Source organism: Miniopterus schreibersii, assembly GCF_964146895.1.
Source record: "Miniopterus schreibersii genome assembly, chromosome: 20".
In the NCBI taxonomy this organism is placed as follows: domain Eukaryota; kingdom Metazoa; phylum Chordata; class Mammalia; order Chiroptera; family Miniopteridae; genus Miniopterus; species Miniopterus schreibersii.
In genome coordinates, this window is record NC_138122.1 from 24,241,220 (window position 1) to 24,264,608 (window position 23,389).

The 23,389-nt window shown below is 39.8% G+C and overlaps 1 protein-coding gene across 4 annotated transcripts in view; it reads left to right on the forward strand.

The window, feature by feature from the left end:
• Positions 1-23,389, forward strand: part of HECTD4 (HECT domain E3 ubiquitin protein ligase 4) — a 120,861-nt gene that overhangs the window by 12,030 nt on the left and 85,442 nt on the right. For all 4 annotated transcript variants that reach the window (XM_081123446.1, XM_081123447.1, XM_081123448.1 and 1 more), the window contains exons 2-6: positions 15,944-16,461; positions 18,099-18,188; positions 19,608-19,738; positions 21,864-21,972; positions 22,620-22,758. In XM_081123446.1, the coding sequence (XP_080979572.1) occupies positions 15,944-16,461; positions 18,099-18,188; positions 19,608-19,738; positions 21,864-21,972; positions 22,620-22,758 (987 nt within the window). The remainder of the gene's footprint in view (positions 1-15,943; positions 16,462-18,098; positions 18,189-19,607; positions 19,739-21,863; positions 21,973-22,619; positions 22,759-23,389) is intronic.

Sequence of the window (23,389 nt, forward strand, 5' to 3'; positions counted from 1 at the left end):
GAGAGCCAACATAGTTTTAACCCAGGGATGGTGGCTCCTGGTCAGGGGTTGGCCAGTCGGGTTCTTAGTTCTTATGAAATCCTCCTGCTTGTTTTCATGGCGTTGTCAACCTGAACTTTAATATTTACTCCGGTTTTAGACCTATAAAAGATGTGGTTCTAGTCAGAAGGTGCTTTGTGTGCTTTTTCATAGTATAGCCCAGTTTCTTTTCCTCCGAAAGACAAACGAAGCTCCAGTCTTCTGTGGAGGTAAGAAAAGTCCAGTCCTGTCACCTAAAGCTGCTACCACGAAGAACAGAAACAGCTTTCTTTTTTCATTTCAAAAACACTCTGCTTTTAAAGGATTTGCTATAAGACCGAACAAAGCTTTTAGACCATAATAAGGGAAAGCAAAGCTCTTATATAAAGAAAACTCATTTCATGAAGGAATAAAAGCATAGAAAAAGTTGTCTGGAGCAAATGGAAGACGACCAGAGGCCCCAGAGCTGCACGGAGGGACAGTGCAACTGCCTGGCTCCCCTCTCACTGCCAGTGGTTACTTTAGATTCTGATTCTCCAAGCTGTGCTCTGCTCGGCCAGTGGGCTACGTTTCTCCAGTAAGGAACCGACAAAAGATTTCTGGTTCTTGGTATTTGATTTCAAGAGGTTAAATGTTCTCAAAGTGTATATATTTCTCTCCCTTTTCTTAGATCATAACCCTGTTCATATTTCACGACACGGCCCAAAAGGTGAAACTTTGAATGTATTTTTTAAAAATTAAAGTGACTCTAACCGAAATTTGTTGTGAGAATTTTATAAACTTACTTTGAGGTAGTGAGGGAGAGATGGGGGTTCTTGCTCTAGGTCATGATTTGGCAGCTCAGAGATTGATGACAGTCCTTGCAATTTCCTCTCATCCTTTCTTCGTTTCTCGTTGTTATTCTGTCTAACATTTGAATGGATGCAAGTATATAGTAGAAAGAAATCAAGAAGGAAGGCCCAGCTCAAATACAGCCTTACCACTGAGTGTAGGCTCTGTGTGTTTAGAAAGTATGTATCTCTGTACTATCCAAAACAAAAGTAATGTCCTCAGCAACTTCATGAAGTACAATCTGCCCCCCAAAAGCCTAATTACAAGCTTTTACTTTTCTGTGTAATGTAATATTCAGTGACAGTAATTCAGTCATCTAACATACTGAGTTTTCTCTTTGGATGCCTCTGTTCCAGCCCTGGAAGGTGGTGGTGAATAATCTGTTTGAATAGTTCATGTAAACTCCTAGACTAGCAAGGGTCATACCTGGTGATCTTGTTTTGGATTTTCCTTTTTCATTTTTCCATGTTTTTACTTTTAAGGGACCTAATGTGACCCAAACTAAACAGATGTCTGATGTTTATTGATGATTTTTTTCTTGTTCCCAAGTCATATTAAAACTATGACATTTACCCTGATATATTTAAAAGTGAGACATTCTGTAAGTTAAAAAAACAAAAAGCTTCTAAATGGGAGAAGTTCTCATTTCCTCATAACTGCATGTGCATTTGTGAAGGAGAGCTCCTCTGCTTTCTTACTGCCCACAGTGTGGTATGTTTAGTGAATATTTGTAAGTTGAACTAAAACACCAGCATAAGAGAGAGAATAGGCATGCTAGGCATGTACCTTGATAATGAAATATTTCTTGTGCGGTGGCACAATTTGTCAGGCAATGTAGCGTAAAAATATGTAAAAATGCTGCAATTTATCTGTAGCATTAATGGGGGGGGGAAACAACCAGTTACACTAAATTAAAATCTTCCACTTCTTACACCCTTACCTAGAAAGGAAATTCCTGTTTATTGAAGGATGAGATTCATGTGAATCTGTCCAGCCGCCCAAAAGGGTTATGGACAGATCCAGGTATCTCCACAGTTGCCTCTGTTGGGCTACCTTATATAGGCCTCTTCCTGAAACACTCACCTGGTGTTTTACTATTTTGAAAATATATACATCTTTACTGATTTCAGAGAGAGGAAGGGAGAGGGAGAGAGAGAGAAACATTAGTGATGGGAGAGTCATTGATCCGCTGCCTCCTGCACACCCCCGACTGGGGATTGAGCCCGCAACCCGGGCATGTGCCCTGACTGGGAATCGAGCCACGATCTCCTGGATCCCAGGTTGATGCTCAACAGCTGAGCCACGCTGGTTGGGCTGGTGTTTTACTATTAAAAGATGACTTAAGTTGGTTACCTAGAGAAGATCTCCATGACGTTAGGTGAATTCTGAGATAGCAGGAGGGCCAGCTGTGCTCCCTTATCTGCATCCTGGCAGGCTCTGGACACCCCCCACCCTGGCATATTTGGTGAGAGGCGATAGTGTGTGGGAGCTGATGAAGAGCCCTGCGCCTTCAACTTCTGCTTTTACAATAAGCTTATGTTACTTTAGAAGCAAGAGATTGGAATTCTTTGTAAACACAAAGTGAGTCAGGAGGGATGAACAATGCATCTACACAGAAAGCTGGGTTCAGGATCTTTCAGATCTGCAAGATAGAGAAAATAAACCTTTACTCAACTGAACTGATGGCCACACTAGGAAACCAGGTGGAAGGTGGTGACTTATGCTGCCATTCACGCAGACTTGAGTTCTTTCTTAGGGAAACTAAAAGGCCTTTAATGTAGATTGAACCACAACTTGGTATTGGGTTCTAGTTGACTGAGCTGCCATGTTAGCCAGGAGTTGACTCGGCCCTCTCATCGAAAGGTCTGATGACCGGTAGAACAAAGGGTGGGGTGACATGTAACCAAAGCTATTGGCATCTTAAGTCAGAGGAGCAGCAGTACGTGGAGAGTGCAGTTGAGGGTGTGTCTCGCTGACAGCCTTAAGCTTTTTAAATGGGATTATTGTTTCTTATAATGAAATAAAGTCTTCTTCACTGGAGGGGACACTAAAGATGTTTGCTTCCTCTGAAGCCTAGAAAAATGAATTCATCCAAGAGCACTGAAGCATAAAGTTTATTAGATAAAAATACACTGAGAGATTAGGAAGGGCCTCTCTTCATTGACTTCATATCCTTTATAAAGAAAAACAAAACAGGCACTTTAAACCTCTAAGAAGATTCCTGAATTTGTATTTGACTGCCTAGAAGCTAGGAGACATCTGCTCCCCAAACCAGTGAAATCAAAGCATCAAAAGTTACACAAAATAATAGTTTTTCCTGATAGCATATGCTGTTTCTTCAGAAGTTATTATTTTGATACCAAAATAAAAAGTGCTGTATTTTTATTACCAATAGCTTTTCCAAAATTTTTTTTTTTTTTCAGAAATATTACAATTATTCAAGGTATTCCCTACATACTCTATTGCTTTTGTAGAATAAGTAGGCTTCTTTCATCAAATTCGTTTTTCTCCTTTGCCCTCAGCCGTTGTCAAAAATATCCTCCTACACTTGCTCCCCCATTTTTACTCCGTGGCATGCCAGGCACTGTTTCCAGGAAAAGGTTGAAGTTACAGGTACTGTACTTCCCACTGACCACATGTTTGTACGGCGCAGCTGAGCTCTGGCCCACTTTCTCTTGCCGTTGCTTCTCAGCACGGATAAGTTGAGATGCATACACGCAGAGAGAAGTGAAACTGCGTGTTTCTTTTGATCGCGTCCCCAAGATGCATGCTTACCTTTGCCAATGCAACTCTTCACCGCAGAATAACAACATGGAAATATCACTGCAGCAAATTTTAAAATGTTGATTTGGGGGTATTTTCTCCTAGGTTTCTCTATATGTAATTTTTTAAAAAAATATATCTTTATTGATTTCAGAGAGAGGAAAGGAGAGGGAGAGAGAGAGAGAAACATCAAGAGGGTCGTTGATCGGCTGCCTCCCGCACACCCCCAACTGGGGATCAAGCCTGCAACCCGGGCATGTGCCCTGACCAGGAATCGAGCCCCGACTGCCTGGATCCTAAGTCGACGCTCAACCACACCCGGCCGGGCTCTATATGTAATTTTTTAAAGTAGTAAAAATGTTTTATATTTTGAATTGCGCCTGCTTTGTTTACCTCATGTTATAGTTTAAGCATTTTTCCCATGATAGTATATCCGCCGCTTCCCCTCCCCCGCCCATTCAAAGGCAATTTGTGCTTATTATACACAACTTGGAAAGTAAAGATAAGAAGAAAGATCAAAGCCAACTGGAATTCCTCCATTGCTAAGATATTGAACCTGTCCCCCTTCTCTCCCAGCCCTCTCTCTCTAAATACACAGTATTTACGCACACCTGCATTTATATGTAAAGTAGACGTGTGCACGCTTCAAAGATAGGATTACGCTGTTCCTCACATTTTAGAGACTGTAAGTTTTTGATCCATAGCTCTGTGTGGTACAACTTTCAGGAGCATCATGAAGCCTGTTTCAAGGACATTCTAGAGTCTACTTGATGGAGCTTGATGGAACCCTGAAATTGATCTGTTACCTAACTCTCGCCTTAGAGGTTGCTTATAAAAATAGGAAAGTTAGTTATGGTCACCCAGGTAAAATGTATAGTCCTCTAAACACATCCCTTGGTAGAACACTTCTTGTGTTAATCTAGTTTATGTCTTAATATCGAAGCAAATCATAACTTTTCTCAGTGCTGCAGTGATCTGAATAAATAAAAAAGTTTTTCAACCTGCAATGAGAATGCTTGGTCTTTAAAAACATTCCACCTTTGTGTTCACGGGGCTCTACCTTTTTATCTCTATGGTCTATCCAAACTAAGAAGTGAGCTATTTCTGCCCAAGCCTGGGACAGGAATTTGGCAGAGCCAATGAGGTGACAGCCTGAAAAAGCTCACGCAGGGAATTCTGTGTATTGTCCCATTACACGTCATCCGTTTAAATGGAATGTGTTTATAGTTCATATGGCAAGCAATTGGCATGAGAGCAAACACAGCTTGGGCCAGCATACTGTCCTTATGTTCTAAATCAGCAGTTCCTAGCACCTGCTGCGGGGCCCCTCTCCTTCTGCCCTGAGCGTTGCAGCGTTGGGGAAGCAGTGACGGGAGAGGTGCTGTTTCTCAGCTATGGTGGTGGAACAGAAGGAAGGTTGTGAATCATCTCCAGGTTCTACCCATTATTTCTAATAGCAACGTGCATACTGATGACTAGTGGTAGGTAACTGCCATGCTGGTAAATTCTCCATTTTACCTGGTTTGTGTTTCAATCACTAGGTTATTCCCCATGCTGGAGTTTCATTTTTCAAAGGGAACTACTTGACAGATGCCAAGTCATTTATCATCAGAGATTTTTTTTAGCTTCATTAAAGTATAACTGGCAAGAAATTTTTTGAATTCAACATTTGCCCCCCACAATGAAATATATAAATATATATTTTATATAATAAATGCATATATTTAAGAAAAAAGCTGAGATGTAAAGAATTTGGGCCCACAGGATTGCAAAGTATTGTCAGAGACCAAATTCAACCCACAGATATATTTCGTTTGGCACCCAGAATTTTAAAACATGCTTGAATTTGAGTGCCTTCAGGAGGTCCATGCGTTTTCCAGTTTGCTGTGGCCCTCAGCGGTTTGTGTATTTATGTGTTATATGAAGTATTAATCCAAATAATTGGTGCCCTGTTTCTACTAGGAAAGCTCTTACTTAGGAACATGAAATTCCATGTTGCCTCTTCTCCTACCTTAGAAAATGGGAGCAGCCCAGTGTGGCTGTTGTGGAACATGTTCCCCCACCTGCTCCGTGTCCCAGCCTCTGAGTTCATGGCTGGGGAAAACGAGCTGCCAGTGAGTGACTCTCAGGGCAATTATGGAGGCTGCAGAAATTTGGGAGCTATGGCATTTCTCTAACTACTGCTCAAGGTGATTCTTAGCATGTGTGGGAGACCCTGGTGTGGTTCAGAATTGGGCTCTGAGTTTAGAGATGGCCTTTTAATCCCAGTTCACCATTTATTAGTGAAGTGACCTTGGCCATGGGCCTAATCTTCTAAACCAGCTGGTTTCTTATCTGTAAAATGGGCACAACATTGCTTCTTACCCACCTTATGCTATGATTTTCCAGATTAAGGAGCACAGCGAGTGGAAACTTCAGTATAGTTTCTGGCACATAAACATTTGGTAACTGTGGCTCCCTCACTACTAGGCTTCCTGGGACCCATGAATTCATGCTGTATATTTCAGATATCAAAGGTGGAGCTATAGGTTATGAGCCAATTTAGGCTTTCTAATGTCCATGAGAGGGAAATGGGTGAGTAAAACTTCGGGGTTGATAGTCATAAGTAATTACTTTGAGCAATATTTGATGTGTGTTCATTTCATCAGTAAGTTTTGCCTTTAGATGTAAATCCATTTTAGCCAAGAGTTTCTGGATTTTTCCCTGATTTCTAAGGTAGGAGTTGAATATCTAAATATCTAATATGGTTAAGTTTTAGTGATTTACCCTTACACTTCTTGCTCCCTGCCTCCAACGACATTTTAAGTAAGTCTTAGCTAGAAAAGGTACATTTAATTTTAGCTAGTTGGTTAGTTTTTCCGAACATTTGTTCTCTGCAGACTGAGGGAGACAGATGGATTTGAATTCTAAAGTGGAGTCTTTTGATTTAGTAGAAGAAATAACCAGTAAAGTGATAGACAAGGTTTCCAGGCAGTTTTAATTAGTCAGGCACAGCTGTGAGCAGGAATTGTCGAGAAGGGCAAGATTCAGTGGCATAAAAGATGCAGCGTTTGTCATGTTTATTAGAGGTGCTTTGTGGTCAGCCATGGCGATTGGTGATTTGTATGGAGTAGTTACTGGTGCACACTTACGTTCTTGCCTCACCCAGCCAAACAGTTACTGGCCATGGGTTTAGAACTAATGCCCCTGATCTTACCATTAGTGTATGAAGGACACTGATTTCAGCTTTCTTGTTGACACTGACGAGAAGATGAGGTCGGAATTCTCAAGCAGAAGTGCTGACCTGGCGTTGGATGTGGTGCCTCATTGTGCCTATTGCTTTCTGTTTTGTTTTCTTTGGAGGACATGAAAGTGCATGATCAGGTAGCATTTTGAGTCATTAGCTCATTCAGTAAATATTTATTGAGCACCTATTAAGTGCCAGGTTCTCAGATGCTTGGGACACCTTAAGAGGAAAAGTAGACAAAGTTGTAAGCTATATTGCTAGAGTTTGAAATAAATTTGAAAAATATTTTTTTCAAATAATATTAACTGAAGTTAGGGGTACTCACTGAATGCCAGGTGCTGTGCTCTCCACCTTATTTCAGGAGAAACAATTCAAAGCATCCCGAGACTTTTAGTACAGAAAATATAAATATGAATGAATCAAAGTCTGCACCTTGAGGAGTTTACAATCAATCAGAAGCCTTCTGGTACATAATAATTATCCGTAAAACTTGTATTTTAATTGAGCATATGACTAGATTCCCTCCTGTGCACAATTCTGATGATCAACAAATTTTGCAAACTGGGGCTCTCTCTATCCCTTTGGGAGATTGGGTCATCCCAGTTAATGTCAGATGGCAGTAGGCGGGCTTCCTGAATGCTGTCAATCAAGTGGTTACTATAGAGCAGGCTTCCTCAACCTCAGCCAAATGATTTCTGTTGGGAAGGCTTCCTGTGCATTGTAGGATGGTTAGCAGCATCCCTGACCTCTACCCACTGATACTTGTGACAACCAAAATGTTTCTAATGTTTCTAGGCACTGCCAAATGTCCTTTGGGAGGCAGGCTCTGTCCACCCTCCTACCCACACCACCTGTAAGAGTCTCTGCCTAGACGTTAGCCTCCCTACACAACCAGCAGCTCCTTCCAGGGGCAGACACAACTACAGCATCACTGGGAGCTCAGCTTGTGCATCAAGCTTACGCTGCTCCTAAAAATAAGAAGCACTTGAGCTGTTCACACCTTGTGCTGGAAATACTTTCAGTTTACAGTGATGCCTCCTCTAGATAAACCACTAAGAGTTTATTAGCACTGGGCTTAATGATCTTGCTATGCTTTTTAGGACTGGAATAATAATAGGAATTACAACATTTTCATTAGTAATATATATTCAAAATTATATATGTAAGGTATATATATTTTACATAGAACTTTTGAATATATAAATAGAAATAAATTTTATATGTATTCTGTGATCCCACCACCCAGTTAAGAAATAAATGGATTCTTATCAGTACCTTTAAAGCCCTCTGTGTGCTCTACAATCCAACCCTCCTTTCTCCATGTAGGAAACCACTGTCCTGAATTCTGTTTTTCTTTTTCTTTTCTTTATTGTTTTAGCATATTATGCACACAGCCCTAAACATTATAGAGCTTAGTTTTGTGTGTTTTAAGACCTTATTATGTAATGTAGTGTGCCATATGTATCTTTTGTGACTTGCATTTTTCTCTGTCCCACGTGTTGTATGAGTCTTCCATGTTGATGTGTGTAGCTATACTTCACTTATTTCCACTGCTGTGTAATTGTCAGTTATCTGACTACATCACAGTTGTAGCCATTCTCCTGTTTATGGATATTTGAGTTTCCAGTTTTTTTGTCACCATAAACAATGTTGCTGTGAATATTCTTGTACTTGCCATCTGGTGTTCGTGTGCAAGAGTTTTGGTAGGAAACTACCTAGGAGTGGATTGCTGCATTGTAGGCTATTAGCCTGTAGTAGCCTGACCAATGGCCCCTATCAGGTCCGAATCCTTAGAAGCTGTAAATGTCACCTTATACGGAAAGAGGATCTTTGCGGATGTGGTTAGATTTAGGATCCTTAACTGGGGAGATTATCCTAGATGATCGGGGGGGCCCTAAATGCAATCACAAGCGTTCTTAATAGAAGACAAGCAGGGGAAGATTTCACAAAGTATGAAAGGAGGTGACTCACAGGGGCAGAGATGGAAGTGATGTGGCCATAGCCACGGAATGCCAGCAGCTACCAAAAGGTGGGAGAAGAAATGAATTCTCTCCTAGAGCCTCTGGAGGGAGTGTGTCCCTGCCAACACCTTGAATTTGGCCCAGTGACACTGAGTTTGGACTTCTGGTCTCCAGAACTGTGAGAAAATAAGTATCTGTTGTTTTAAGCTACTAAGTCCAGCAGCCACAGGAAACTAGGACAATGTATTTTCAATTTAACTGGACAATGCTAATTGTTTTCTACTTTATATTTCCACCAGAAGTGTCTAAGAATTTCTATTGTTTCATATTCTTTTCAGCATTTGGTACTTTTGCATTTTACCAGTAGGAGATTTTTATTAAGCAGTTCTATAAAAACTAATGCAAATTTTGAAAAATTTAGTTCAGAATACAAAAGAATAAATAAATAAATAAATAAGAAAGAAAGAAATTGAGTATACTAATAAGAAGGTGAAAATGTTGATATTAAATGTAAAGAATAGATAAATCTATAGACAGATTGATTAGTGATTGCCCAGGGCTGAGAGATTTGGGGGGAAATGGGGAGTGACTGCTAATAGGTACAGAGTTTCTTTAAGAGGTCATGAACACACTCTAAAATTGTGGTAAATGATTGCCCAACTCTGACTATACTGAAAGCCAATGCATTGTTGGATGAATTTTATGATATGTGAATTATAATACAATAAGCATTTTATAAAGGTTATATTATTTTTATTTTATTATTATTTTTAAAATCCTCACCCAAGGATATTTTTTCCATTGCTTTTCAGAGAGTGGAAGGGAGAGAGAAAAACATCGATTGGTTGCCTCCCACACACGCTCCAGCACCCTTCAGTCCGCAGGCCAACGCTCTAACCACTGAGCCAAACCGGCCAGCCAAAGGTTATATTACTTTTAAAAAGGATTACCCAGAATCACCCAGAGAGCATGCTTAAATGCAGGTTCCAGAGCATATCCTAGACCTCTTGAAACAATCTTTATAAGTAGGCCCCAAGAATATATATTTTTAAGTAAATACATCCAGGAATTCTGATATATACTGAATTATCATCAGAGTTCCTTATTGTGCTGTACATCCCAGCAACTTCTTATTTCTGCTTCTTCTGGAGCAATAGAGACTGTCTTCCTTTCCCCATGGCAGCCCTTCAGTCTTACAAAGACAGCTTCCCTTCCTACTCATCTCTTTTCTAGGCCACGTATCCTCAGTTTCTTAACTCTTTTTCTTATGACATGATTACCAGATTAGTCAGATCACCCTCTCCTGGACACACACTAGTCTGCTAATGACATCTTAAAATGAGGTACTCTGGACTGAACAGGATATTCCAGTTATAGTTTGACCATTGCAGAATATAAATGGGATTATTACCTCCCTTCCTACTGACACTGGAATTCTACTAATGCAGTTTAAGATTGCATTAGCATTTTTTAAACAGTGTTGGCTAAAAAGAAGCACGTGTTAAATTCAAATATCCTTTACCCCACCCCAAACCCTTCAGCTTTTATCTAGTCAAGTTTTCCTTCTTGTAGAGTTATCCAAAAAAATTCCTTCCTTGGTGGTAATCCACTCTAAAATAAGGAAGTATCTGTAATGTCCTAACAATTGTTCAGTGGTTGCCACTTTTACAGAACACTCCCTGTACATTATTTTCTTTGATCTTAACAACTGTGTAAATGGAAACAGGTGTTACCCTCATTTTACAGATGTAGAAACACAGAACGAGAGGGGTAAAGTAAAATGCCTATGGGGAAACAGTTATTTGCAGAGACTGATCTTGAAACTAGTCGCCCTAACTCTGTGGTTTGCAATCTTGGCTGCACATTGCTTTCACCTCTGGAATTAAAAAAAAAAAACAAAAAAAACCCACCTAGGTCCCCTCCCCAGATAATCAGATTGGGGTGGGGCCTACTCATTAGTATTGGTGGTATTTTTTTTTAATTAAAAAAAATTAAATTACAGATGACATACAATATTATGTTAGTTTCAGGTGTGCAACATAGTGATTAAACATTTATATACCTTACGAAGGACCACCCTGAGAAGTCTAGGACCCATCTGACACCACATAGTTACTACAGTAGTATTGACTATATTCTCTATGCTGTATGTTACATCCCCATGACTGTTTTTAGAACTGGCAGTTTGTACTTCTTAATCCCTTCCCCCTTTCCACCCATTATTAAAGAGCTCTCAAAGCAATTCTAATATTTAGCCTGGCTGAGAACAACTGCCCTAACTCATACTCTGCTGTCCTCTCCTTCTATTGCGTGTTTTCTTCATTGAATTAAAAACCTCTTATGTGCAAGAGAAAGAATATTTTTCCATTGCTCCAGAAGGCAGAAATAAAATCAATCCAAGTGAGAGAAGGTTACTCAGATGGACAGTGGGAACCAGATGTACGTTGTAAGATAATTATTCTTGGAATTTATGAATCTTCTCATTAATTTATCAAACATTTATGTGGCCAGACACTGTGCTGAGCTCTGCTGATACAGATATGAATAAGATATGGTTTCATCCGTTTAGGACTCACAGTTTTAAGAGGGGACAGCCCGGCTGGTGTGGTTCAATTGGTGGAGTACTGTCACCTGCACTAAGAAGTCACTGGTTTCTATTCCTGGTCAGGGCACATACCCAGGTTTTGGGCTTGAGCCCCAGTGGGGAACGTGCAGGAGGGAGCCGATCGATATTTCTGTCTCATTGATGTTTCTTTCTCTCTCCCTCTCCCTTCCTCTCTCTCTAAAATCAATAAAAACATTAAAAATAAAATAAAATAAAATAAAATAAAAAGGACAGACTGTAAATAAAAACACCATTGTAGTAGAGTGTGGTAAGTGTTACACATATTGGACTTGTATAATTTCTTTCTTTAACTTGTTACATTTTTAATTTAAAAACTGTCAACAGTGATTTTCTTCCTAAAAAAAGTATTTATGCTAATCACTTGAATATATCACACTATGATAGTCTTTATGTTATGTAATTCAAGTAATTAACAGATAGAGTTAGTCTTTTCTGAGATATCTTTTTTCTTTAAATACTCCTAATAATACTCTTAATAGTCCTAATCTTTCTCTAAATTTTATTCTGTTGATTATAAGCATAGGATGGTCTGTTTTGGTTCTATCAAGATTTTATGTTGGTGAAGAAATGACTTTATAACATGGAGAGATTTTTAGGTATGAATTTGATGCCTTGGGTCAACTTTCAAGAGCGATTCTGCACATCACTCACTACATTTCCTTAATGTACATCCTCTATTAAATCATTGATACATTCCTATTGAAACAACATTCTTTCTTACAGCTTGTGGCTGACCTGCTGATAGAGGTACGTGCTGGATACTATGGAAACATGGAGAAGCTAATTCTGGAAAGGGGAAGAGAAAGAGAGGAAATCAGTTTCTCAAAATATGTGGCAGAGCTGAATTTTGAAAGATAGGATTTAGACTGAGTGGGGACATGACAAAAGCTGAAAATTAGGCAGAGGCCAGGACAAGACGGAACTTTCATGCAAAAAGAATTTGAACAGTGATTTCTTAGATGTTGAATTCTCACAGTTCTAACCATTCTGCTTTCAATAGCAGTTGTATGACTGTCTGGGGGAAAAAAATCACAATGTGTTGGAGAAAGTTTGACACGGCTGAGCGAAAGCTAAATAAGCTGGTAACAAGTCAGGGCCCATTCCTAGTTTTGGCACCAAGCTATGGGCTAAAATTTATGAATTAAAGTGTGAAACTTAATCCTGGTTATCAGTTAAGTTAAAGACCCTTTTAAAAAAGATGTTGAAAGAGAATTTGAATGAACACGTATTTCTAAGCTTGGATAAGGTCATGTAACTTCAGGGTCTAATTTAATTGATAAGTGATCCACTCTTGATATAGGCTTTCGTATGAGGGATAGAATTCCATCCTTCCGTTCACAGTTCTTTCACTTGGTTCACATGAGATCTTTCTGATCGTCTTTGAACTACCATGTGCAATTCCGTGTGGCCGTGACTGCCGTCTTTACAGTACGAAAATGGCAGGAGGATCTGTAGAAGGGTTTAACTCTCCACTCTAACATTCGAGAGGGGTCGTTATTCTATACCCTTTACTGAAAAGTTTTGTGTTGGGGTTGCAAGTCTGGCCAGTCGATCTGCTTTGAAATAATCCAGGTATAAATGCCTTTTATGCCGACAGGTTCATATAATGAATTGAATTGGTTAATGTGCCGTACTAGGGAGTATGGTATTAGAATTCATCTCTTTGGAGCTTGAGTGATCCTGAGTTTTAAATATCATTTACTCTTGGAGAGGGAAGGTCTTATTGTTCATGGATGGTTCCCACCATCTACGATGGGTGGTCTTCCCCATCCCACTACCCAGCCTTCCCTCCTAACCAGGAATATTATGGGCCCTCTGTCGAGATAAACTGCTTCCAAAGTACAACAGATGGAACCAGGAAGTGACTTAAGTAGTCGTGGTGATTCTTTGTCAGATATGTCCCCCAAATTTTAAATATATCTATTGTGTCACCATTTGATTACTAGTTATTTAAAGATGGTATTTGCTTGTGAAAGACATCAGCTCTAGTCATGACTGCTTTTTAAAAATTTTATTTTAAAGGGGAGGGGGAAGAAAGAGAGAGAAACATCAATGTGTTTTTCCACTTATTTCTGCACCGTTGGTTGACTCTTGTATGTGCCCTGACCAGGGATGAGTCTGCAATCTTGGCATTTTGGGATGATGCTCTAATTAACAGAGCTACCTGGCCAGCCCAGGGCCATGGCTGCTTTTTCAAAATATAAACTATTTAACTTGTTATCACTGTTGTTGTTGTTTAATAGAGAACCCCCACCCCCATGACTGTTACCATAATTACCAATGACATTTCAAACTTGGACAAGCATGTTTTACATAGTCCTATTATAAGGCATGCACAATTTTATACTGCTTTTTGTTGTTGCTCTGTGGCTTTTTGTTGTTGTTGTTGTTAATATTCCATTGTGATGTGTTATAATTTAATCAAACATTTCTCTTTTGGACATTGAGATTGCTTCTTCTTTTTCCACTACACTAAGACTGCAATGAACATCTTTGTACATTTTTTATTTCTGAAACATTTTTTAGGGTAAATTTTTAGAAATGGGATTACTTTCCATTGCTCTCAGAAGTAGGCTTAAGATGTCTTTTAGTTTTTTACTTGACCCTTTTGGGGAATTTTATCTCTGCTTTTCTAATATTTCAGATCTGGCTGGCAGAGAGTATTTTGCCTATCTTTTGTTAGCTTTCCAGAATGATTGTTGTTGTCTTAGCTTAAAAACACGTGTCATGTATGATAAAATTACATTAAGGGTATGAGTTACTTTGAAAGTCGCTCCCTTAATTGGGGTGACTTCAGCATTATCTCCAAAGTACAGTTAGTGACCCTTCTTTCTGATTAAGAGCGACAGGGATCGTCCCTTTTTCTTAAATAACTCTTCTCCTTTTTAAAGAAAAGAATATTAATTTTCTAATGACATTTTAGTGTTTTATCTTCTTGGTCAAGAGCACTTACTGAGGGCAGTGGTTTTATACGAGGACAGATCATTTAATATTCATGAGTACCAGAATAGATCCTCCAGAGCTGACTTACTAAAACCTGAAGGTATGATATCTTTATAAAATGATTTTAGGCCATGGCCTTCAAACTTTAGAATTCTAAAAAAATGGCAGCATAGCAGACAGTCTTAGTGTTCATAAGGGGCTATTGAAATGGATAATGCTGAGTAGTCTAATGGATTTCTGAAAGCATAGTGTGCGTTAGGTACTGCTAAATCAATAGGCACAACAGTCACTTAAGTGTGTATATTGTATAATATTTGGTTAATTATAGCTCAATTGTTTCAGAATGTTTGCCTTTCAAGTGGAATGCTAAAAATATAACTGAAGTACATATAAAAATAGAATCATCAGAAAAGTGCAGAAGTGTATCATATAGTTTTTTTCAGCTACTCTTAATCTTTGGAGTTAGCTGCCAATTCTGTCATACACATTATTTTATGAACCATGAAACACCATTTCAGAAGCACCTATGTTTGACATTGATAATAAAAATAAATAGCTGGGTTTAATGTTACTCAGTTTTTTAGTTATTGTGTGTGTTTTTAACATGCCTCCATTCTTGAGTCGAATAAAAGTTTGTATTGAATTTTTTAGTAGTTGCTTCATATAATATAAGTAGATGGTCAAAGTACCATAAGTAAAAATGTATATGGAACATATGAATTTTATATCAGAAAGAGTTGTATTGGGTGAAAATCACAAAATCAATGTTGGAAAGCTTTTTAAAAAATGTAACAAAATTTCTTACTTGCTTAGATGTTCATAACTGGGAAGGTAATAAAATTTAAAATTGTGATTTTTTTTTTTAACAACATTCAAATATAACTCAATCTTTGGTTGTTGATCATCATGGTGGAAGCTTGTTGCTAATTTTTTAAAAAAAGAAAGGGCAGTCGAACTTCCCTGGTTATGATCACACATTCAAGGTATATGATTGCCCTAGAAAAGTGATCATTTTTAAAGGAACTTGAGCCCGGCCGGCATGGCTCAGTGGTTGAGCATCAACCTATGATCCAGGAGATGGTGGTTCAATTCCTAGTCAGGGCACATGCCCGGGTTTTGGGCTTGGTCCGCAGCAGGGGGTGTGCAGGAGGCAGCCGATCAATGATTCTCATCATTGGTATTTCAATCTCTCTCTCTCCCTCTCCCTTCGTATCTCTAAAATCAATAAAAAAATATTTTTAAAGGAACTTGAGTTATTTTATCAATTGCCATATGAAAAATAACCAAAAGGGTAACTTGTGTTTGATGAATCTCAACAAAGATAGGAAAACAGTTTGTATGATTGGATGGTGAGGAACATTTAACCATTATTTGCTTGGCCCTGGCTGGGTGTCTCGGTTGGTTGGAGTATCATCCCCTGCACCAAAAGGCTGCAGGTTCGATTCCCGGTCAGGGCATATACCCAGGTTGTGGGTTTGATCCCTGGTCAGGGAGCATATGAGAGGCAACAGAGCCATAGATGAAAGCAATGGTGAAAGCAGTACATAACTTTTTCTCTATTGTTTCTTTTTTAAGATTTTAACATTTGAGACCAAGAACCCAGTGGAATTAGCAGAACGCTTGCGCTCTGTCTGTGGGAACCAGAGCAACGCCTATGCCCGCCTGCTGGAATACCGCCTGAATGCCTTGCGAGGACTGTGGAATGCCCAGCGCCAGCTGGCCTTGGAAGAGCAGCATGAGAGGGAAAGCTCGGGCGACGAAGAAACTTTGGCCCTGCTCAAACGCCAGGGCTTGTTGCAGCAACCCGAGCAAGCTCCCTTCACATCACGGATGGGGCTCCTGCTAGTCTTCCCCCTCATTCAGTCCCAGAGTAGAGTAGACCCCTCCCTCTGTAACATTACTGCTGAGGTGCTATTGAACTGCCTTCGCGACTGCCAGCCTTTGAGCTTGACCAAGGAGCCTGCTGACTGTCTCAATGGAATTGAAGCTCTGCTGTGCTCTTGGCTAGAGGAAACTTCTGACAGGGGCCGACACATCCCTCATAAGCAAAAAGAAAATGCTGCTGCTGCCCTTGTGGCTTTGGCATGTGCCAGGTAAGGAAAATCACATGTGCCACTCAGTGACCTTGCGACTGCTGCCGCCGCCGCCTGGGTTGGGTGAGTGGATAAGAGGTTAAGATGGGATCTTAACATTCAGAATTCTTTTGTCTTCAGTCTTGAATTGCACGGCCCAGACAGTGCACAAGATGCTTTCTCACCAAAACTTGGCACCAGCAGCCTGAGCTGGGACCCAGGTTCCAGTTTTTGCTTTCTGCTGTACCATGATAACGGCTTAAACAGCTTGACATGGAGAATCAACCCTTGCTATTATTTCCACACCCCTTAGAGGATTAGTGTTTTCCATCAGGTAGTTTGTGGAGGATGTTCTCTCTGTATTTATTCTGGAAGGACAATTAAAAGTTTGTAGAGCTTTTAAGTTTTTTTAAGGAGTACATCCACAGATGAATGGGTTTTTACTCACCTGGACTCTTAAAATCTGATTGAGTCTGGCAAGTAAATACTACCTTATAGTTGGTTTCATGGTTTTAAATGTTCCAGTGTGCTTTTGCCCTTTTATTTTTCTAACTTCACTGTACCCCAGGGAGGTATCCACCCTGTTGGACAGATGAAGCGGCAAAAATCCATAGGAGTTAGGTGACAGGACTGAGACGGTGTAGCTGGTGAGTCAGAGCCAGGTTTCAGAGCCCGTGTGTCCTTACTCCCAACTTGTGCTTTTATACTCTCTCTGCTGCCTCCCTCTCTTACACTGTTCTTTGGTTTTGATTCTCTGCATCCGTATCTTATACTGTTCTTTGGTTTTGATTCTTTCGATAGTGAAAGGGGCAATTAAGAGGAGGACTCTAGGTCTACTCAGTCCAGCATTAGGTATTTCATTTCTTTTGGGGTTTAGGCATGTGATACCCAGCAATTAAAGCCTTGGCTAAGAGAATAAGGCAGTGATCCGAAGTCACCCATCTGATACAGGCAATCGTTTAGATCAGGAAATGTTCTTGTGGTGATTTATACTTGGGAAATGGCCAGGTAAGTCTTGTGCATCTTAAAAGCACCTTCTTTTAGATCCTGCTGACTATATTATGGACTTCCCAGAGGCTCCAGCCTTGGGAACCAAAAGGAAATCAAGTAGTGGTGACCTCTCAAGTATTATAATCACCTGTTTTACAGCTGGGGAAACAGAAGGAACAGCTTTCAGTACAAAGTATTAATTATTTGAATGTATTTCTTTTTTGATATGATGGGATTCAGTGAGATGTTATGTAAAATGGATGAACCTAACAAAGACATTAAAAAATTAATTCTGAAAGTGCTGTTAGACTTTAAATATAACCTCCTCCCATGAAGTCTGTGCTCTAGACTGGAGAATGACTTGATGGAAATAGCGTCCAAGAATAATAGTTGCATGTTCTTTGTACTGAGCCTTCTGTTTTGAACTTTCATGTTAGGAGAAATTATTTACCTTTACAAATGCAAGGCATCAAGGCATCATAATTGACTGTTCAGATGGTGCCACTCACCTAGTAAGCAAGTATATTTTGTACAACATACCTTCTGGTTGGCATAAGCAGATAGACACATTTTGGAACCTTCCCAAGTGGTTAATAAAATTAACATTAACAATCTTCTTATTTGACTTTTCACTTTTGATGATTTTCTGTTCCCTCCTTTTATTTTAGGGGATCATTGAAAACTTTTGTTCATACAGTCCATCTATTACAGAAACAGACGGATCTAGGGTCCCTGCCTGTGGCCGATGTACTGTATAGGTAAGTTTTATGCAAGGGAGATCGTGCATAAGGTCTATTTTAGTAAGTAGATTGCTAAACTTGTATTCATTAATAATTCATATATTTTAAATTATAGTTTACATTCAATATTAGTTTCAGATGAACAGCATAGTGGTTAAACAATCATATACTTTACAAAGTGATCCCCCCAATATTTTCAGTACCCACCTGGCACCATACATAATTATTACAATATTATTGACTGTGTTCCCTGTGCTGTACTTTAGAAACTGTGACGATTTTGTAACTACCAATCTGTGCTTCTCAGTCCCTTCACTTTTTTCACCCAGTCCCCCAACTCCCCCCCTCTGGCAGCCATCAGTCTGTTTCCTGTCTCTATGAGTCTGTTTCTGTTTTGTTTGTTCGCTTATATTGTTCTTTAGATTCCACATGTAAGTGAAGTGATTCATATTTTTAAATAAGTATATTATCATATTTATCTTTGTAAGAATTTTATCTTATCTGTCCTTCTTTGAAAGTCTTCCTAGAGCATGTTATTTTTCATTTTTTGCGGGCTTTTAAAAAACATAATAGTTTTTAATGAATTCTTATTGTAGATTTTGAGATATTATGTTGAGGTATAAAGAAGAAAGATAAAATCATTCATAATCTCATTACCCAAAGATAACCACTCCTAATGCTTTGGTACGTGTTTCCCAATTCATACATTTCTCTCTCTTTCTCTTTCTCTCCTGTATATAAAATATACACATTTTACACACAGATGTAATTTTATTTTATTTATTTTTTAAAAATACGTCTTTATTGATTTTAGAGAGAGGAAGGGAGAGGGAGAGAGATAGAAACATCAATGATGTGAGAGTCATCATTGATCTGCTGCCTCCTGCAGGCCCCCGACTGGGGATTGAGCCCACAACCCGGGCATGTGCCCTGACCGGGAATCAAACTGCGATCTCCTGGATCCTAGGTCGATGCTTAACTGCTGAACCATGCCCGGCCAGGCTGTAATTTTTTTAAAAATATGTCTTTATTGATTTCAGAGAGAAGAAGGCAGAGGGAGAGAGAGGGATAGAAACATCAATGATGGGAGAGTCATCATTGATTGGCTGCCTCTTGCGTGTCCCCTACTGAGGAGTGAGCCCTCAACCAGGGCGTGCGCCCTGACTGGGAATTGAACAGTGATCTCCTGGGATCCTAGGTCAATGTTCAACCACTGAGCCACACCTGGCTGGGCTGTAATTTTATTATAACATTTCTATAAACACTGCTTTGTAAATTTAAATTGAAAAATATACTGTGAATATTGTTTCAGATGTATAATGTCTGTGTAAAACTGTTTTTTAGTTTTCTGCTCTTTGAGATGGTAGGCGGACTTTTATTTTCTTGCCAAGGTGGATAGTCTTGGTGTCTTTGTGATTCTCTGTTTCTCCTTCTTAGGCTGTTGCTTTTGGAAGGGGGGCCTGGATCCCCCTCCTGTTTGCTTGGTGGCAAACACATAGTATCATGGGGATATGAAGACATGTTGCCTGCACCAGATAGCAACACTGGCTCCAGTTCTGAAAATAAAGGTAATATAAGGGTTTTGGTCCTGTGATGTAAAAAGAATGGTTTTAGATCATTGTGGCAAACAATTTAGTTATAATTCTGTGTTCCTTTTAATTAAAGAGCTCAGGATTCCTATACAGTATGTTCATTGTCTGTTTTATCAGTGAAAGTATAAAAACTGATACTCAGTGAGGTAAGAAAATGGATAGGTTTCACTAGCACCAGGAAAAGGCATCATCCATGCACTTCTGCCAAAGAGGCATAAATTACTTAAGCTGGTACTGAGTATTTGAGTTTGGGCATGGGAGCCCCAAGTTGAATTTTTATGTCCATGAATAGAGTATCAGGTCGTTCTGCCTGATGCTGTGTCTTTTAGTAATAGTAATTTATTGTGTGTGTGTTGATGAACCCTCTCATCCTAAAAGCAAAAAATGAGATTGTTCAGGGGAGCATGAATTGTTAAGTATCTTTTAAACAAAGTGGGCTGGATTAAAATGTTTTTACAGTTTCACAAGGATTACATACCAGTTTATTCTGTGACCTCAGTGAAAATGGCAGAAGCTCTCTTAATTGACCTGCACTTAACTGACTTGCCAGTGAATTCAGCCTCTCTGTTCTCTGGGTAGACATGCTGTCCGGTGCCCTGGCATACCCATGCTGCTCTCCTGTGGAGCATCCATGCTGCTCTTAGGCCTGCCAAGAGTCCACCTTGCTCCCAGACCTGTTTGTTATTGGCACCTGTTTGTAATTGGTGCTTGTTATTATGGTTTTATCGTTAAATATTACCTAACTGATGAAAAAGAAGTTTAAAAAACTCCAACAAATTGTTTCCATTAAAAAAATATTTTAGAAAGATTCAACAAAGCGAATCTCTAAGAAACTGGTGTTACAAATGATTACCCATCTCTTTAACTATTTGTTTTTTGAGGAACCAATAGGTACAGATTATACCTGTCTTAGGTTAATATACTGATTTTTTTTTCTTCCAAAATATATATCTTTATTGATTTCAGAGAGAGGAAGGGAGAGGGATAGAGAGATAGAAACATCAATGATGAGTCATTTATCGGCTGCCTCCTGCACGCCCCCAACTGGGGATTGAGCCCGCAACCCGGGCATGTGCCCTGACCGGGAATCAAACCCCGATCCCCTGGATCCTAGGTCAACGCTCAACCGCTGAGCCACACCCGGCCTGGCAGTATACTGATTTTTAAGACAACAGACTACTCAGTGTGCATTGGAGTGCTATGACATTGGATTCCCCTAAAATGACAAATAGTAGACAAACTCCACTTAAACATAGTGAGTGGAATGATTATGAAGATAAACACTAAAGAGCTTATTTATAAGCTCTTTTTAAGGCACTCTCTTTATAAGTCAGTAAACCTTTTACTATCATGTAAAGATACAGTGTTTATTTTAAGGGAAGATAGAGCTAAGGGGAAACATAGTTGCTGTTTTTAAATAGAAGAGAGATACTTTTGTGCTGTGTTGCTCCAGAAATTAAAATTAGGATCTCTGGATGGAAAATCCACAGAAGCAGATTTTAGTTTAATGTATTATCATTAGTATGTCAGCATAATATCATTTGCCATTTATAGAGCACTGGCTTTGAACCAGAGTGCAGTAGGGGTGTTGACCTGTGTTTTCATTTAACCTTCACAGTAACTCTTGAGGTACATATTGTCCTCATCTTACAGATGAAGAAACTGAAGTTCAAAGAGGCCCATGGTCAGCTAATAAGTGCCCAAAGCTCTTAAAAGCTCACACCTTTTTTATTACAAAATCATTAGTGAGAGTATCATCGAATTTTTAGTCATTTCAGATTAGAATTAGGAGTGTGTAAATTGGACTCAGTATTTTTGCTGTCCCAAAAAAGAAAAAAACATTTGGCAGGCAGAACCAGGCTGTCCTGCTGATAACTATCTGACCTCCTTCCCTGATCTCGGGCCCTGAACCCACGTGCATTTTGGATGTTTGCTGTGGGGGTTCGAGCCATCTTCCCTGGAAGTCACATCGAAGCACTGATTTTAGAAGAGGGAGATTATCTTTTACTCAGTCTCCTAATGGCTTTTTCATGAGAAAAAGCACATTTATGATTTCATTAGAAAAGCGTTTTTATAACTTGCCTGTGAAAACTGATTTCAGATGCTGACTTGGGACGCTGCCTCACGGCCGACGGCCTCTACCTGTATACCACCAACTCCGTGGGGCGAGGCGTAAGCAAACTGGGGTCCGGGGCGCATGGCACTCTCAGGTGAGCTGCTTGCAATCGGCCGAGTGATTTGGCTGGAACCTTTCCTCCTGACGTAACCCTCTGTGAAGAAGACGTCGGTGCCTGCCGACTCCCCGTAGACTGACTTGTGATAAGTCTGAATGCGCTCGTGTGATTCTGGTTTTCTCTCATTGTCACCCACCGCTCTCATTCTGCTTGTGCATTTCAGCTTTGTTTTGACTCTAAAGAGTCTGGTAGCCCTAAGATCATTGTTTTAACCAGAAGTTCCTCTGTGATTAGAATTTATATAATATTAGTTTCTTCTCCATGTTGATAAATGGACATTTTTCTAGTAAAGTTTCTTTGTACTTGGATTTGACCTTGGATTAGCAATGATTTTCAGTTAGGATGTAAGGTCTCTGAATTGCTGCCAAAAGAAACCACAGTTTGAGATCCTTTTATATATTTAATTAGAACTTTCCCCCAACTATTTTCTCCTCTCCAGTTTGTTGTGGAAAGTTAATATTTGCCTTAGTCTGTTAGTCCCAAAGGTGATGTAATATGTTCACTCTCCTTCAGATTGTTTGCAAACTTAGTCATTTAAAAACATTAGGTGGAAAATGTTTGTTGTGGCTTGTGGGGTTCCAGAGCCAGCGGGGTGACGCAGCTGTGCACCTTTCTCCCCACAGAGGTTTCGTGTACTGCCGGAATGAGGAGCTGGAGCCGGGATGGGTTGCTTTTGGCAGTGGCAGTCTTCTCCACCGGCCTGTGTCTTTTGATAATAAACCTCACTCCCTTTTCCAGGTCATCGACCAGAATACCCTTCAGGTAAACAGAAAACCAAAGCTTTGTCTTTGTATTTTGGAGACAGTAAGGGAAGTTCCTGACATCATCAGAAGTAATAATAACACATTGCTCTAGTTTCCTGCCAGAGTGTGTCCTTTGACTTGTCATTGTCTGGCATTCTGTTTCATTTCTAGTGTCTTAGAGTTTGCACACATGATCTGAGTGAATGTGCTCCCTGAGAGTTTCTAAGGCCAGCAACGAACTTTTCTTTATTATTAAAAAATATCCTAGTGAATCAGAGATGGTGTTATATAGCTGCTGCTGCTTTTTCAATCAGATCTCCTTTGGGAAGACGTCCTTCCCCTATTCAGTTTGTTCTAACCAGCCTCTCTGAGGGATGGGAGCTCCAAAATGAGTTTAGATAAAATCATTGTGTGCAATGGGTTAAGAGTGCATCTTTCCTGCTCTCTAGCACTCTGTCAGAGCACTTGCCGGTCATACTGAAATCACCTCTCTTGTTTCCAACTCCTCAAGACCGTGCACACCTTCAGGTCCGGACCCTGTCTTACTCATCTTTGTGTCCATAGGATGTAGCACAGTGCCTAGCGTTCGATTGATGGTCGTAACAGTAATGAGTACTATGTCTCTGTTTGTGCCAGGCCCTGGTCTAGGC